At 40.6% G+C, this 18,066-nt stretch overlaps 1 protein-coding gene across 4 annotated transcripts; it reads right to left on the bottom strand.

Moving 5' to 3' along the window:
- Positions 1–3,552: 3,552 nt before the first annotated feature.
- Positions 3,553–17,104, bottom strand: LOC103368147 (V-type proton ATPase 116 kDa subunit a isoform 1). 4 transcript variants are annotated; one of them, XM_008296411.1, is made up of 22 exons: positions 16,976–17,104; positions 15,640–15,811; positions 15,060–15,138; positions 14,673–14,770; positions 14,461–14,589; positions 13,549–13,631; positions 12,987–13,113; positions 12,758–12,840; positions 12,593–12,686; positions 10,847–11,059; positions 10,258–10,408; positions 9,873–10,012; positions 9,505–9,671; positions 9,309–9,399; positions 8,993–9,111; positions 8,676–8,892; positions 8,466–8,573; positions 8,237–8,344; positions 7,473–7,517; positions 6,870–6,987; positions 6,604–6,775; positions 3,553–4,637 (listed from the first exon to the last, which is right to left on the bottom strand). In XM_008296411.1, exons 2-22 carry the CDS (start codon positions 15,754–15,756, stop codon positions 4,544–4,546), a joined length of 2,553 nt encoding a protein of 850 aa, XP_008294633.1. In that variant the 5' UTR covers positions 15,757–15,811; positions 16,976–17,104; the 3' UTR covers positions 3,553–4,543. The 4 variants fall into 4 exon arrangements, with proteins under 4 accessions (XP_008294633.1, XP_008294632.1, XP_008294634.1 ...); XM_008296410.1 differs by having other exon boundaries at positions 16,988–17,104; XM_008296412.1 differs by having other exon boundaries at positions 7,473–7,490; positions 16,988–17,103.
- Positions 17,105–18,066: the final 962 nt, after the last annotated feature.

Raw genomic sequence — 18,066 nt, 5'->3', positions numbered from 1 at the left:
TGCTCTCACCCCTGGTTGTACATGACACACTGGGAAATATCAAATTAAACGAGCTTTTCAGAAGTTTAAAAAAAAAAACAACCCTTAGATAAATACAGATCTCTGTTACTACTTTGTGCTGCTGTTGTATAGCAGAAAAAACAACAACATGTGAATAGAGAACATGATGTTCCTAATCCCTGAGTGGCTGAAGGTTTTTATAGTCAGGCCTCCCAAGTTGCCGGTAGGATGAGACACAGTGTTAGACTTTGTGTTGGCAGTGACACCTCAAAAAATGCCCCTAATATGTTTGACTGGTGGTTTGTTCAAGAGCTAAATTATGGTGGTCAAAAGTAACTGAGTAAGTGGATTTACTCAAGTACTATGTAATACAATTTGAGAATACTTTGAGAGATTCATTGTCAGACGTGGTCCCCTCACTCACCATTGTGTACTCTATTCTAAAGTTAATTGGACATCTATAAGTACCTGACATCTCAGTCACTGGTAAATGTTTTTAACAGGACCATTCTGGGTATTGTTCCTTCCTATTTGTCTTGTCTTTAAACAAGAAGACATGGAAGTCACAATCTCCAATCTATGGATACTCTGCGATTTGTCGTCGCCAAAGTCCAATCTGAATTGGGCAAGAAAGCATTTAGGTTTTCTGCACCTAATGCCTGGAATAAATTGCAATGTCAATTTCAACTTCAAGCCCTTGTTACACTGAACAAGTTTAAAGTTCGGGTAAAGTCTCTACAGTCTACTTTGTCTGTGTGCAAGTGTTATATATGAGCAAGTTTTAATGTTGTTCAATTTTATCTGCTGTTTATTGTTTTTAATGCGACTATGCTGCTGCCATCTTGGCCAGGTCTTCCTTGTAAAGAAGATCTCTACTCTCAGTGGGACTAACCTGCTTAAATAAATGCTAAATAAAAATACTATTTGAGTATTTCCATACTTTTCTAATTAACACTTCTACTCTACTACATTTTAGCTACAAACTAGAGCTACCACCTCGCATTCCAATGTTTTGCCAACGGGTTAAGCTGCACTTTACATCAATGTCTGTCTAGACTTGACTTTTAACCTCATGGATATAAATGTTGTCACATCATTATTTTCTCCCACAAGACAGTTGTGTGAAATTTTGTTCATAAGCACATGAATATTCAAGTTATGGCCAGAAATGGTTTTATGAGGTCACAGTGACCTCGACCTTTGGCCACCAAATTCTAATCAGTTTATCCTTGAGTCCAAGAAGGACATCTGTGCCAGATGTAATGAAGTTCCCACCAGACATTCCTGATTTATTGGGTTCTAAAGGATGGGACAGATGTGAGGTCAGAGTGACCTTGACCTTCGATCCTTGAACACCAAAATCAAAGGAGTTCATCCTCAAGTCCAAGTAGACATTTGTTCACTTGGAGCTCAGGAACATTTGTTGTTATTTCAAGACGTATTGTGTTTATAAGAAAACATAATGCCTCTAACCTTGGCTGTTGCATACGCGGAAGCAAAAAAAAAATCTACAAAACATAATAAACAAATAAAACATTACTATACATTAAGATATTGATTCCAAAGCTGCCGACAAGCAAATCATTAAAATTAGCCCACTTTTATGTATTATAACATTAAAATGATGCATGCATTAATTCACCAACCAACCAGTGCATCAAAGTGTCATTTTGTACAGTGAGTACTTTTACTTTTGGTTCTTTAAGTATATTTTGCCACTACTTTTGTTCTGTTACTTGAGCAAGCTTTTAAAAGAATGACTTCTACTCATAAACAGATTATTTCTACACTTTACATCCAGGTACATCTTCCACCTCATTGAATGATGAATAGTTACAATTGTTTAAAGCTGTAATTTTCCTACAGGGCTGAAAACAAATCCTTTACAAAAAAAGGGTGTGGACACAAAGGGATGGTTCTATTATTTTGTTTGACTCATTATGATATAACAGCCTTTAGATGACTAGACTGAGCAAACCCAGTGCATGAGCAACAGACACGTCTTAAAAAAGGCTCATTATGCACAAAACATATAACTGTACACACCATACTACTGTTTACTTGTGGGTCATTTCCTTTCAGTTTGTTAAATGATGGTCAGTATCCTATTCCAGGCACAAAGTTCAGTAGTAAAGCAAATAATCCAAATAATTAATTTGTCAAAGACAACTGTGTTTTCATTACAACGTCTAACATAGACGGGAAAATAAAATTCTCATTTCACATGGACCACTGCAACTGCACATGCTATTCAATAGCACCACCAAGAGGAGAGGTTACATATCCACCATTTCGAGGTAAAGAGGGTATTAGAATTTATCCTACAATCTTCCCCTTGTGTGACCGGTGCGGATCTGCTGAGGGCTCTCTAGGCCACCTTTTTTGGACTTGCCCAAAACTGCACAACTTCTGGTGTGAAATATTCAAATGGTTTTCTGAAATGTATGATTGTGTTTAGCCCTAACCCAGAGATAGTGCTGTTTGGCTATGTCCCTACAAAATCACAGCCTCTCAGAGCAGAGTACTATCATGTGTGGAATGGTAATCGCTGAGAGACTGATTCTAAGACTCTGACAATCGGACGCTGCGCCTCAGTTCAAGGCGTGGCGAACAGAACTAAGCTGTTTACTGCATGTGGAAAAAATCCGATACAGCGTGATGGACAATCTTAATTAATTTTACACCATATGGCACCCATTCATAGATCATCTTGCCCAGCTGGGCGACCACTCTAACATGCCAACAGTGGGCCACTCACCTCAACCCTGAAAGCCTGTTGGATTGTGATGTATTAGTGAAGCAACAATGTATACTGCTGCCCTTTGTACACCCAATTTTGTTCTGTTTATATTTGTTTGTTTCCTTTTGTTTTTTCTTCTCCTTGCGCGACCTGTACCAAACCCTGGAAATCAGTGGTGCACAGTATAACACACATTTACTGAGGTATTGTACTGAGGTTAAGCGTTACTTGTAGTCAGAGAGAAAATCTTGCACTTCTTGCTTCACCACATTTATTTCGATTCCTCAAGTTATTTTACAGGTGAGGACAGTATAAAATACAAGTAGTTTATCGAATGACTTTATTCCTTAACTATTTAGTCTTATATTCCTAAAACTGTCCCCAGCATGGTAAGGATATGTAAACCTTGTATCCAGTATTGTCTACAACTGCTTCATTTTTGATTTTACTGATGCAGGGATCCACTTTGTGCTTAGTTGTTTCAAGACCTGTCCAAGAAACTTATTTATACAGCAGCTTTAAACAGAAGTTGCTTTAAATTTCAAACAAAACCATCTTTTTTTACACAGATTTCAACATTTCTTTGTTTTTTTTATATTGTATATACAATATATCTGGCAAAACAAGATAAAATTACATTCCTTTGATACTTTATGTAAATTTACATAAACTGGATTTTGAAGCTAAGACTTTTACTTGGAACAGAACCTTGTTATAGTTTGGTCGTAATGCGTTTACTTCAGCAAAGCTTCGGCAACTTCCATCATTGCAGTACAAACTTCATGAAAGAAAAAAAGTCAAACCAAAGACACAACTTAAACCAGCTCTTTCCACTTTATTGACGAAGAGATGCACAATTATTGGGGGTGCTCGACCATCTCTGATATATTAACTCTATATTAACATGTGTGCTGTTTGCCGTTCTAACTCCCTTCAGTAAGTGCGGAGATAACGTTTGAAATTTTAACATACATGAAATTAGCATAAGTAACCAAAATCAAGAGCAAGACTGACACTGTCGAATGATTTCAGTGCGCTGGATTGCTACCAAACATCCACCTACTCTACGCCTAAACATTCTCCTTTTTTTCCTCCATTTAGAACGACAGAGAGAACAGAGAAATATATGCAACGGCTATCTATGGCAAAGTCAGAAGGATGATGAAGTCGGTTTGTTGTCATTCTCAAAGAAATGGCTCACATCCTGTAAGCTAAGCTGTATTCCCTTTGGAGCTGTATAGCTCTGTGTGTGAGGTCAGTTTGCAAAGTGGCGGTTTGTTGTTGAAGTAAAACAGATGAACTGCTCAGTGCACAAGATAATGAATGCTGATAAAGAATGCTTATTTAGAGAGGCAAGGACAATGGGTGTACAACAGTTTGGAGGCGACGTATCAGAAAGTAGGAAACACTTATGTCACTCTCTAAATTGGTCAATATCATCAGTCATCAAATGGCAGATCTCATTGAAATTGATTCGGAGTGCAACACTCCCACAAAGGAAAAATGTAGGTTCTATAAAGGAAAAAAAAAAAAGCATAAATAATATGAAACTAAATAAAACACAGGTAAAATGAAAAGACTTCACTAAGACAAGACAACAGATTACACTCAAGGCTATTTTGAGGAATGAATGAGAGTGAAAAGTTTAAATTAAATGGCAGTCTGGCAGACAGTCTGATGAGTGGGGTAATTCATAGAATTATGGTAACACTGGGGTAAGTGGAAACTGCATCACACACACAAAAAAATCACTATACAACACCACACAGTTTCTCAAGGGATGAGAGAAGAAGAAGAGCCATCTTAATCCTCAAATCTTCCATCCAGGATGCTTTCGAAGGTGAAGGGGAGGAATTTAAAGCCTTGGCCTGAGTAAAACTTGTTTTGGAACTCCACCCTGTGGGGAAAACAGAGATCCAGTCAAAAAACACAATGACCAGGAAAGCCTTTCACACAATAACCTTGTCGCGCATACAGTGACGATGACTGTGGGGTTAGGTAATGCTGAGCGGAGCAGTCGCCGCTGATGACCCCTGCTCTTCATTCCACGGTCTGTACCCACCTGCACCCGCCGATGTCTACGACCTGGGCCAGACACATAAGCCCCTTCCCTTCTGGAACATGATCAGGCTCTATTTTTAAAAGGCCAATGCTAAGTGACGGCTGGATGACCTTTAACTGAGGAGCCATGAATACCTGTCATTCCACAGGCTGTCTGGTGTAGGAGAGTAGACGAGGTGGGGATGGCGATTTAACAAAATATCACTGCTGATAACTTCCTGGGCTAATTTCTTACCAAAAATGCTTAGATATGCTGAGAGCAGAATTGGCACGCTGTCCATTAGCGCTTAAAAATGTTTCCAAAAGGACACCAAGATTTTGAAAATTGAGGGCATCTACAAGTCTTAGGTGTAGTGACTAATTTCCAGAACTCACGTGCTGCATTAATTCTTAATCCATTAGTTTACTTTCATTCTTTCTTTTTAAATTTAAAAAACACATGCTTCCTACTGTTTTCGTGAACTGATGTGTATATTGTTCCATACATATAGTCAGACAATTCAGTAGTGTTTGATTAGGATGTCCAGGGCAACTCAGCACCTGGAAGAATTTCTAGCAAGGCCAGTGAATATGCATTTTGACTACTGAGAACTGAATCGTTGTTGCGCTTCAGTAGTCAAATTACTCGCTGATACATTGATTGGAAACAAAATATTATGCTTGGGGATTTATATTAGCTTCCCTTTGTTCAAAAACTACAACTGATTGAACAGGAAAGCCATTTAGTGAAAGCACACTCGTCCGGCATTCCTGTGTAAAGGACAATTATCGAGAAGACCGGCTGCCGACACGGGAATGCTCTGAAAATGTGCCAGTGGATTATGACACCAGGGTGACATTCAGCGTAGCCAGACAAAGACATTTATTAAGGGACAACAAAAGCTTGTTTGTGTCATGCCAAAAAGCCGTAGACTGTTCTGCACACAACACACGCACCATAAATAAATAGCATAATGCTTACAAGAGCCAGACATGGGAAATGCAAAATGGGACACACCCTGGGTGGCTACCTACTGGTTACCTGAGGTGTAGTGGCCCCACAGCAGGTTGAAGCACTTTGGTATTGTAGTTACATAATGTAAGCAGTGCTTCTTACATAACTTGTCGTGAATTTTCATCTGTTTGTACATGTACCGTAAACAGCAAATCTGTCAGATGGATCTTCTTAATCTGGAATTTTGTTGTTTGTTTGCTCAGTTATACATGCAATTTCTGTGTAGTAATACAAAGCAATTCCTCTCTCTCTGCAACTTATTAAATGTGTGGTTGTTTACTACATTAAACATACCCTACAGCAGTACAAACTAATGCACTAAATCGATTCCTTTTTAAGGTAAACAAGCCAGTCCAGGTTCCATATGCACAAAAAAATATGCCAAAATGATTTTCCATAGTTTTAAACCACTCGCACAGAAAACCAGTAGCTCCACCTCCTGCACATCTGTCTCTGTCCTCCCTGGGATGATCAACAGACAAACAGTGACATGATAAAAGTTGTAGCCTGCAGGTGGAGCTCTAGCCTTGGGGTTTGCAGTGCTTGTGTTTACATGACATTAGAAGAGATAGAAGATCAACTTTTCACCCAGGAAGACCTGAGGTGCCCTCTAAACACAGGTTAGATCAGATCTTAATCTGTCACGAAACACCAACAATAGTCTCAGAAATTCATAAATCAGCAGGCGTTTCAAACAGTAAAACCTTCACAAAGGCAGCATATGAATGTGAAATCAAGCTTGATATTAAGGCAGACACAAAACAGATCTACAAGACCAGATTCAACAAACATATAACAGTCGACTTACCAATGCAAACGCAGTGCATGCAGAAAGGCAGACAGGCCTTCCATAATAAGAAGAATGGCAACTGTGAGAACAGCAAAGGAGCAAAAGATTAAGGAGAGAAGGATGAATCCTCCAAGGCTCCTACTGGAAAGGCCAAGGTGCATCACCATGGTCCACAGCACCTCTGACAGCTCTGTACATGAGACAAAGGAAGCACATGATGATTTCACTGCTGTGATAAACTCCAGAATGCAAGCATATCAATTTAAGCATCTATGTCCACTTACGTGCATGAGCCAGACTGAGGGCCCAAAGCCTCAGATAGGAAGCAGTGTTGGAGATACAGCCCAGGCAGTACTCGATGGTGTGAATCGCCTGATGCACTGCCATATCCGCAAAGTTAAACTGTGGATAAACATAGCTACATGTCAGCATGAAACTCCAGAAAACAACACGAAATACAGGTCCCAAGGTCCACAAAGGAGGAGTCTGGTTCATTGTGTGTGCAAGATGATTCACGTAATCAACAGGAAAGCCATTTGCCACATGAAGATCAGCAACCAAAACCCAAAATTAAAAGTCGTCGTCTTAGGACCCTGCGAACCCAAACAGCTGCTCTGCTGATGCCTCATGCACATCACCAAGATAGCAGGGAAGCACTGGCCTACTGGCGCCCACTGCTTGATGAACCCCTGCAAACCATTTTCGCCAAGAAACATCTGGAACACACCAACCACATACTAACACAAACGTACACTGACATAACTAAGAGGCACAGGCAACGGTTGACGGCAAAGCGAGGGGGAGTAAAAGATAGATTTGCTAGACATGCACATTGATAGGAAAGGATAGGTTGCAGGGTGGAGGTGCAGCGTGAGCTCCTGTCCTACCTCTTCCTCCTCAGGGGCCTTGAAAGCAGGTGACAAAAGGCAACGCTTCATTATTGACAGCAAACACACATATGGACACACAGACGTCAGTAAACGGGGAAGTAACGAGAGAAACTAGTTACTCATTAAAACAGAAAAAGGATGAAACCAGCATAAGAGAATGACAACATTCTTCCCACACATACAGTCAGATCATCTTAAACCTAAAGAGAATTGGATTAGTTTAACTATGAAGTCTCTATAAGAAAAACTCACTACTCAGCAGCTGTTTCACGATATTGTCAAAGCTCCGCAGGATCTACAGCTAAAATCTGACAGCTCAGCACTTCCCAGGAAGTTACACATAATTTCAAGTAAGTGTACACAAAAGTGAATGGATGGAAGAAACAGAACTGTAACACCAAGCAAACGACAAAGTATGTGATGTTTTTTTTTCCAGTATAATTTCTCAATCGCATCTGTAAAAGCTTTAATTTAATTTCATAAAAGACCCACATTGGAGCTTGTTAAACCTTTTTGTCAAATGGAACCTTTATCTATAATTGATGTTTTCGTTGTCAGAGTGGAAATGGAAACAGAGGTATCAGTTTCTGTTTCCAACTCTGGCTAAGAGTCTGAATTATTCAAAGATTTAAGTGGATCCTATAACCTGTGTCTTCCCCACCTCCCTCACCAAACATCTGGCCTGGCGTTGCCTCTAAGTGTAGCCAGTTAGTAGAAATACTGTTAACTCAACGTTTGACATCAGTCCTACTCTCTTTTACCTCAGGTTCTTCATCGGATTGCTGCGCAAGTTGATCATGCTGGATGATTTCAGCCTCGTCCTCAGTGGGTCCATTGCCCACCCTGATTCCACCAAAGTTCTGTGTCCCCTGTCAAACAGAATGGAAAAAATAATACAATAAAGTGAATAAATGACCATGTACTCTATTTGTAACTGCACTAGTACATTTACTCCAGAGTGGTAGTGACTAAAGATTTGCATCATCTTACCAGATGCTTTCGCCACAAATACTGTCTCCGCAGAACCAGAGTTTTTACTATTAACATACAGGGAACACATGCCAAGGCGATGATCACCAAGAATGATTGCAGACCCATCTACACATCCAGAGGAAAGAAAGGAAAACAAGCAAAAGCAGGACAGTTAGAATGCTGTATTCATTTCAAGATAAAAATGTGGCTGTAGGATGTGATTCTTACCTGTCCTCTGTAGAGCGGTTTGTTACTGGGGTCATCGTAGTTGAAGAGGAACATGTTAATAAAGGCAATGAGGAGACTGGGAGCATCCCTGGAGCTCCGAGCATCGTATGAGACCCACTTATAGAAGATTAGAATGACTAGGTAGCCAAACAGACTGGCCATGAAAACGATTTCCGGAATGAATCCCAAGTAGATATTCAACGGCTTCTGGAAATACCTGCAGAGAACCACAAATTACAGATTGGTCAGTGTGATAACAATGCACAAATTCAAAGGGAAACAAAGCAAGAAATGCAAGTATACATAAGTATACATACAGATGGTTAAAGAGACTCAGAGAGACTCCAAACAGCATGTGGATGACTCCCAGGATAACAGACATTTTCATCTTGAAGGAGTTTAAGAATGTCAGCTTGTTGACAGCAATGTTCCAAATCTAGAAGACAATATAGTCAAGTTATATAAAATATCTGGTTATACAAGCAACTGTATGTTAATATTGTCATTAACTGTTAGATTTCAACACCTAATGGCACAGACATGGCTTGAAAGCATGTGATGAGTAACAGCTAAGCTAATTTCTGCTTAGCAGGAGCAGGAGAATACAGATTACGAAGGGGAAAAAAAACTTACTGGGTCGATGCCAATGGGGTACGGCCCGTTGAAGACTCCCTCTACTACTGGGTCCAGCTGCAAAACTGCATTGCCAGTGAGTGTGTCAAACCTAAGCATGATACAAGCACAGATCAGTTTTCTGACTTAAATGCACTGAAGTGGCACAGAAGTAACTGGGTTAAAGCTCCAGTCAATGTTTGCCAGTGACACTTACGTCCAGTTGCCTCCTTTTTGAGGAATGAACATGGGTTTGACACTCCATCCAGAGCCAAATGCATTTAGAGATTTGGAAAAACAATCATTGTAAATGATGCCGGTGTACATTGAGAAGACTCCCATCAGAAGGATGATGTAGCGCCCCGCAAAGACCATGTTGAATATCTGCCGCAAGAAAAGATATTTAAATCTAAGGAGAAAACATGCATCTCTAAGCAGGGTAAAAACAGCTGCTCGACAGGGTGTCTAAAATGAATCTCTGCAGCTATGAACATAAAGAACCATCGGATCCTTTGTAGCTCAGCGGCTGTGATCACCAGTGAGGATGGTGTCGGACTGATGGGATGAAGATAATGGGCTTCATACCTCATTATCGTTCTTCTGGGCCATCAGCCTGCTCTCCCTCAACACAAGGTACAGAGCAGCACAGGTCATGAGCGTCCCATGGCCCAGGTCACCAAACATGACCGCAAATAGGAAGGGGAAGGTGATGATGGTGTATGGCGCTGGAGACAAGGAGGCAGGCATCATGGGAGTGGACGGTGGTATGAAACAACAAATGAGTGAAACATGTCAACAAGACGATAATGGATGATGAGGCCACTGAGACAAAAGCCTTTTAGTGACTGTAATTTAATACCACAGCCAGCTGGATAAACAGGCTTATTCAAACAACGTCCACATGGATATGCCAGGTAATGACGTACAGAGGTCTGAGTTGTGTAAACCTACAGCAAGGTGTGGGACATACCTGGGTTAATCTCACGGTAGCTGCCGATTCCATAAGCGTCCACAATGTTTTGGAAGCCCGAGGTGAACTTGTTTGTCTTGTTATAGGTGGGTGGGGTCTGTTTGGTCTGCATTCTGTTGAGAATGGAAGGCACGGTGGAGCCGCTCTTCTCCTACGATGCAGAAAACAACGTCACACAACCCAAAATTATGGCACACATTTCTTTACTTTCACCAACTACTAGAACATGACAGAAGATGATTAGAAATACAAATTACGAAGTCTGCAACAAAGCAAATGACAAATATCTTTGAGATACTGTAAAAGTCTACTAATCTTTCCAAGAAGGAGATCGTGTGCTTGAAATGACCAAAGTTGTACAGAAATGAGAATTGCACTGCTGCTTTTTCAACTGTTATGACAGATCTTGAGACAGAACATGGCCTTGAGATGACGCCAAATGTAACACAGCCAAACCTGTGTTGCTACACTATGCGCACAACTAGATGATAGCAGAGATATCAACATTTTTCTTTCACACACATCCTTCTTCCTTGAACAAAACTGTCCAGTTTACCAAACATAAATTGTCTGATTCTCGGTTACTCACCGTCCCCCTGCGCAGAGCAAACTGGATGGAGTCCAGGTCGGAGACGGGACACCACACCTCAGCGATCAGACACTTCTGAGTGACATCGATGTTGCAGAGGTTGAGGGTGTGGTAGATGGCCTTCATCTTCCTCACCTTGATGAACCAAACTCTGACTGTCTTGGCTGCGGCCTGCAGGACCCTCTGCCTGTGATCCTCAGTCTGGTTAAGCACCTTTGGGGGTGAGAAATGGTGATAGTTTAAATGAAATCTTCTAGATGTTTGGGTAAATTCTAAATGTTGTGTCATTATTCAGGTAGCCTGTCTTGCTGCCTTTCTTGGGCATGAGACTGAAAATTATTTTTTAATGTCTGAGACCTTCCTATTAAAACACATGTTTAACAAAAATGTTATAAAGGTTCTTTTTAAAAACCCTGCTTGTTGTTGACAGGGGAAGACAATACTCTTCCCTGCCATGTTGCTTCAACTTGTTTTCTTCTAGGAATTGCAAATATATTTAAGTAATGATAGGTCCTTTCTCTCTTAATCAGAAACTCTCCAGTTTACCAAGTTCACCTGAATAAAGCTCTATTAAAATCTGCAAGCTCTAGCTATTAGAAATCATCATTACATTTACTATAGCTTACGCTGTCAAAAGAAAGCGTCAGCTGTGTAAATTATAATGTCTAATACAATCAGAAAATCAAAAATAGCAGCAATGCATCATAGGTTGCTTGATATTTATATAAAGTTTACATTTACTGGCAGAGATTGCTATCAACAAGTCATGTTTAAGGGCAACAGTCTGTCTAATCCTTTAGGTGTTCCCATAAGGGATAGAGTATATCCCCAGATATGCTGCTGTATGACTCACATTTAAAGCTAAGCACCACGATCAGCAAATAGCCACATAGTCAAGCTCTGTGCTGTCTGCCTTCAGCCTTCAGGCACAGTCCCGCCTGCTGTCGAGGCAAATATTGCTGATTGCTGTCCCAATAGTCAAACATTCTTCTGCATTCGTGGCATTTTTGCCATTCAGTCAAGCACAACACTACATCCACAAACACTGAGATTCATGGTCTTCAGTATATAGAGCAGTGAAAGGATTGATTCCTCCCACACGGGGCACGCCATGTATCAAGCATCTGTCAGCAATCCTACAGCATCTGAGCGAAAGACACTCAAACAAAACTGACACATCTGGCTGACAAAGTAGAGTAGCGTGTGAAAATCTGTAGGCCAGACTGCAGAGAACACAACACATGATATCTGTGCTATGCAAGTCTGTGTGACATGATGTCAAACCCCACATGGGAGCATGCATCATCACATGGCAAAGATGCAAGACACGACTCATTTGCAAAGCTGAAGGAAGGAAAGACTCCCTTGAGCTGCGTGATCTTGCAGCAGACAAGTCACTGGGGATTACTGCATTACAGTCACAACAACAACAGTGTGGTTTCTGTGGAAAGACTCTCCCTGTTGGAGGACATTTCTCTGTTGCAAATACACAACACAACAAATGGAGTTTATTAATAACTTATAAGATATCTGGATAAGAGGCTTGACTGGAAGATGACGAAATATGAAGCGGAAGTGTGTTACTAACTTCAAGCCTTACAAATTTTCCTCTAGACGGTTTCTGATGAAAAAACATCCTGCTGACCAAGCAGAAACAAAAAAAAGGAACTAACCAGTTCAGGCGTGTTTTTCTTCGCAACTCAGTGTCAACAAGTCAACCCAGCAACATGCTTTCCTTGTATTTACCATTTGCAGGTCATCAATGCGAGCGTTCACTCCTGCAAGCATCTCTTTCCTCTCCTGGGGGGTTTCTGGACATGGGTACAATGTTGCTCTGAATCTGAGGACAAAAATATTTGTTGGCCAAAACCCTTTATAAACTGTACAAATATTGTCAAATGAGTCACATACCCCTCACAGATTTTCTTGACTCTATTCTTCAGCTGGTCTCCTTGGAAAAATATGATAAAGACAGACTTGTGGACCTGGTCGCCCTGTGGAAGCATGGCACAGTTAGGAATTGTGATTTTAAAAAATGTAACGTGCAATTAATCTGACCAATTATGCGTTCAGTACAGCTCTGTATTCATCTCATTAAGTTAGTTACTGATAAAAAGTGTCGTTTACAAACGGTACTCACTGTTGCTGGATCCTCCAGAGGATCTTCGATATCCGCCTGCCTCAGAAACACATTTCCTCTGCAAACTCTCCACAGCATCCTCTCAAATGTGGGAATACGTTCCCGGCCAATGACTCCCGCTACAAACCTGTAATAAAACAAAACAATCTGCAACTTTATAGTTGTTCACAAAATAGCAAATGAAAGATGAAGAACATCTGCTTCACTGTCCTTCAAACAAGACAATAAGTTGACAGTTTTACCAAGAATGTAGGAGAGGATTAAAGAGTCGAGTCTGTTTATTCTGCCTTAAGGAAAAGCTGATCAGGGTGATAACAGACTGAAATGTCTCCACTAATAGGAATTACTTTTGTGAATGTGGATTCTGAATGGATTTTTGTCTTAGTTGACCTTCGTTGCCTGATTAAGCCGAGCAGCATGAGGCTGAGTGTAGAAGGCAATTGGCTAATTGTAACACTCCACTTCCAGACACAGATGGTCAAAGTACACTGAATAGAAAGCTCAAAAAGAAACAAAAGCCTAATCCTTTCACATTATAAAAGGACCACAGAAATAGACTCACCCCAGTCTTAGTGGAGCAACTCTGGTGGGCTCATTGGGGTCCAGGAGAGTGGATGACTCTTCAAGTAAACTGGGATCCTCCATCTGCATGACAGTCAGTTAACAAATCATTACCTACTATGCCAACATAATCACTACATTGCAAACCATACACACGCATGAACACTGCTGCTATAAAACCTTTACGACTGTAACATCAATGTTGAGATTTAGACAGAAAAACAACAAAAAGCCAGTGTTTGTTTCCAACACAGGCAGTGACTTCCCCCAGTTAACGTCTGTGTTGGGCTAAATGATTCACCTCAATCAAAACCTGTAACAACTTGTAAAAGATCACTAAACATCGTGAGCTCACCCAGTTTTGCTTGTGAAGGCAGTGAAGTGGAATTGAACTTGGGCAAAGGTGGAAGAATTGTTCTGGCAAATGAACCGTGTGCATAGAGTGCAATCGTGTGTAAAGTATTATACAGCAGTGGCTTTACAGCTTCTTAAATAATGTGAAAAACTTGCGTAAAGGCCATGTGAGCAAGTGTAAAAGATCACGGGTGCAAACACTTTTAGCCAAATCAATGAGCAATAAGTGCTCCTTTGTGAGTGTAAGACAGACAGAGGAGAGATCAGTGCAGAAAGCTTACCAGCAAAATCTGTATTCTACCAATGAAAACCAGAAATTAGTGAGATTGAAAATGTTTGTTTCTTTGCCACTGCCATAGCAAATATACTTTCACAAATTACAGTTTGATTTTAAAATCACCAAACAATGAACATAAAAGGATGTTCTCAAGCTGTATTTAGTGGCTTTAAATGATACAGGTATTGATACAAACAATTACAAAAGTAAAAGCCACACTCCTCCTGAAGTCTGTCACAATGTTACTACACAAGACCCGTGTGCACAGACAGTGAAGCTGACCTCATCAAAAAACTGCTGCGTGCGACGCAAAATGTGCTTGAGCTCAGTCAGCTCCAGGAAGTTCTTCTTCAGCGCTTCTTGGTTGGTGTTTATTTCCTTCAGCTCATTTTCAAGCTTCTCAAATGTGGCCTGTGGGGAGACAATCGTGGGGGTCAGCAGAGGGACACAGCAGAGGACTGAACTTAAAGCCATGCATAAGGTACAACAGTCACCTCTAGGTCGATCATGTCCCTCGGAAAGGGGACTTCAGGGTTCTCTCCTGTGTCGACTATTGGGATGTTAGCCTTCTTAATTTCTTTTTCCACAAACCCTGCGAGAGAGGAGTAATGTTTTTTTTTCAGGAAACGAGGTAAAAACAGGGCTACAGGTGTGTATCTAATAATTTTTGCATTGCATAAAGAACCACCCTCCTCCTAGACAAAGTGGGCACAAACTTTTAGGCCCACCTCCTCCTTTGTTAAAGCTTTGAAGGGTGGAAGATGTCAAATATGGCATTATGTGGTACATAAGACTGATTGGCAGCATTCTTAATTTCCATCTGTGGATCCTGTAATGGGAAAAAAAAGCAGCCCTGACAAGAAATAACTGTGCTCACTTACTCAGCTTCCGATCCATCTCCTCACATCGCCGTACTTCATTGACAAACTTTCGCTGGAACACATTCACATCAGGATTTAACTGCAAGGGGAAAAGAACAAAAAAACAAATGTCAATCAACAGGACATGATTTTGAAGAAATCTAAAAAAAAAAATGTAGCGCCAGTTGACTTTTTCTGATCTATTAACTCCTTCAAGAAGTGTAATAAGTTCCCTTTCTATATTATTTTATAACATTTATAGATTCTTAAACTGGTGGAGGATGTCTGAGTACAGTCTTATCAATTGAACAAGATACCACTGCTGATGCACAGAACTTCTCCGCTACAGACCATTCATATTCAAGCACAAAGCTTCCCTCAGGACATGTCAGGAATGGGCTTTCTCATGCATGGAATGAGGAGTCAGCTGTGAGCACATGATGTAGAAGGCATGCCCTTTCTCCACAGTTTCCTGATGTGCTGGTTTTTTATCATTACAACAGAAAACAATTACAACTGACTAGTAAGTGTTTTTTTTTTTTCCTTTATCAAGCAAGGTAAATCTGTAAACACTAAGACAACAGCATCAAATCGGACTTACATCACGAAACTGCACCATCCCGATCTCCCCCAGTTCACTGACACAACAGTAGGCAGCTTCTGACTGGAGGAAGAGCTGAGCCAGCGTCATCTCTTCACTTCTGAAGAGTTCTCCCATGTTGCTGCTGGATGTGAGTGCCCAGCACCCTTAAATCAACCAGAATCCCTAGAAACTGAACACCAACACTGATCATTAGTTACACACAAACACTGGCAAAACAGATTTTTAGTTTCAATGACAACATCTTGAATACTGTATCGTTTATGAGAGATCTGAGACATCCAGAGCTTTTCTCTGCTTGGCACCTTAGCGTCAAAATCACTTATGAGAGAGGCCTGTGTCAGTTGTGTGACAGTTTAACACAAGTGTGAGAAGCTGGCATGTGAGGAAAAAGAAAAAAATGTATCAGCTCGGCCTCATGCTGATCCCATGATCAGTGCAGGAATGTAGCTACGGTGAAAGAGTTTGATCTGAAGTATTGCAACATAATTAGATGACTTTAAAGTGGATTGAATTTCTGCTGTGGATGTAAAACACAGGTTAGTTAGAGTGTTTTTTTTTTAATGCCATTCAGCTAACACGAAAGGTGAAGATTTTCTCTGAATACCTCACAGCTAAGCAGCAAACCCTCCTACTGTAAAACGACCACACAGGGCTTATCTGTGGATTACAAGGCAGCATGTGACCTGAGGCTCTAGTAATCTTCAATAACTCTCCAGCAGCGCCATCAAAGCTGAGTGCACATGATACACACTAAAACAGGTTTGCACTACACAACAAACACTTGGGGGGAAACTGCACATTTTGTACGCTTAGTGTTTAACTCATTGAATAACGCCTAGAACAGCTGCTGAGGCTTCACCTGTCAAAGCCGAACATGTCAGAGAGCTAACAGGTAATAAAGCAACCTGACCTTACCTCTTTTACAACCCACTGATTACTAATCCACCAAACTCATAAAACTGTATAAGGTAGGCACAAAGTCAGACTAATTAGCTTGAGTTGTTTACACGATATTAACATTAGCCGAAGCTAGTGTGCAAATTAGCGAGCGTTCATCGTTCAACAGTACCTTTCATATTGATACTGTTATACAACAGGATAACAACTGCAGTGAAGCTAACATGAACACTTTCTGACACCGGAATAACTTGCTATATTACCTTGGATACCAGTTAAAGTGACGCTAGCTTTTTCTGTTAGTAGTTTGTGTGGCTAAAACGAGAGCTAACGCTACTTTAGCGCACCTGTTGCTCGATATTTCGCTAGCTTAGCCCGCAGAAATGAGACCGACTCTTGTGTAAAGTTGATTTAAATTATTTATAACATCACGTACCGGTGTTCTTACCGTTTAGGTGGAGATTGTGCCCCCCTCCTTCGTGCTCCCCTTCTCTCTTCCGTTTGTTGTGGACTGGTTTAAGGTTCAACTCAACTCGGAGCGATCCTTCAAAGCGGAAGTATTCAGGCAACATGTATCGATCGAGGCGTCAACAAGCCGGAATCACATGACCGCTAACAGCGAACCCCCGTCGGCTTCCAGCGCCTGCCTGAATACATGAATTATAGAGGGTCTCGGCCACAAACTATATAAACCACAGACTGAACGGCGCCACGGTAATGTCTGAAACCTGGTGCACACTGCAAATGCACTAATTCCAAAGTAGGAGTTTTATTTTGAAAGTCTCAACTGGAACTTTTACTGCTGCTGGTTTCCGCCTTTACGTCAATAAGACTGACGTAATGGTGGCCCTCTGCTGGTCAGACTGTGTAACAGCAACAGAGTCTATAGAAAACAGACTGCATGAAACATGAGACATTTAACAGGTAGACGTTTAACAAGTAGAGTGCAGTCGAAGGTGGAAAAAAGGTTTATATTTCCTGCATTCTTTGGACTTCATTTCTAAGACCCCAGTTTTTCAATAATTCTTTTTAAACCACAGAACATGGCTGCCACTTGTTTGCTCCAAAAGAAAGCTAGCTTTGTTAACCACTAAACAATAGCAAAATAAAAAAAAATAGCTAAGCATAGTTTTGGGTGGAATAAAGATTTGTTAAGAATAAGAACATTGATAAAATAAACTTCAAACTATGAGTAGTATTTTGGGTGGAATAAACCTTTAAAATCATAACTCTTCCTTTAAAATGTACTTCTTGTATGGGGAAAAAAGAAAAAAAAACCTTTAAAACTGTAAGCCCTACTTTACGAGGAAATTGTTTTTCCACCATAAGTAGTGTTTTTGGTAAAATAAACATTTTTAGCCATAAATGGCGAACTCCATCTCCGTAGGCTGCAGTCCTGAAATTTATCATATTGGGTAAGTTTCTTTTTAAATATCCATCACAAGAGTTAGCATTTCAAAATAGCATTTGTAAAAGCGTATTAAAATTGATGCTGCATACTTGGATAACGCTTCTCTGTGCTAATTT

This window comes from Stegastes partitus, unplaced genomic scaffold (assembly GCF_000690725.1).
Source record: "Stegastes partitus isolate 25-593 unplaced genomic scaffold, Stegastes_partitus-1.0.2 Scaffold1126, whole genome shotgun sequence".
Lineage (NCBI taxonomy): Eukaryota > Metazoa > Chordata > Actinopteri > Pomacentridae > Stegastes > Stegastes partitus.
The sequence above is the reverse complement of the archived record's forward strand: the minus strand, read 5'-3'. Positions and strand labels throughout refer to the sequence as shown.

Bases quoted from the DNA above. Each gene is read 5' to 3' on its own strand.
- LOC103368147 (XM_008296411.1), bottom strand. From the start codon at position 15,756: ATGGGAGAACTCTTCAGAAGTGAAGAGATGACGCTGGCTCAGCTCTTC. The intron at 13,632-14,460 runs GTCAGCTTCACT...ACTGTCATGCAG, and splicing joins CGCAGCAGTTTTTTGATGAG to ATGGAGGATCCCAGTTTACT. The intron at 8,345-8,465 runs GTAAGATGATGC...TCTGTTTGACAG, and splicing joins ATTTGTGGCGAAAGCATCTG to GGGACACAGAACTTTGGTGG.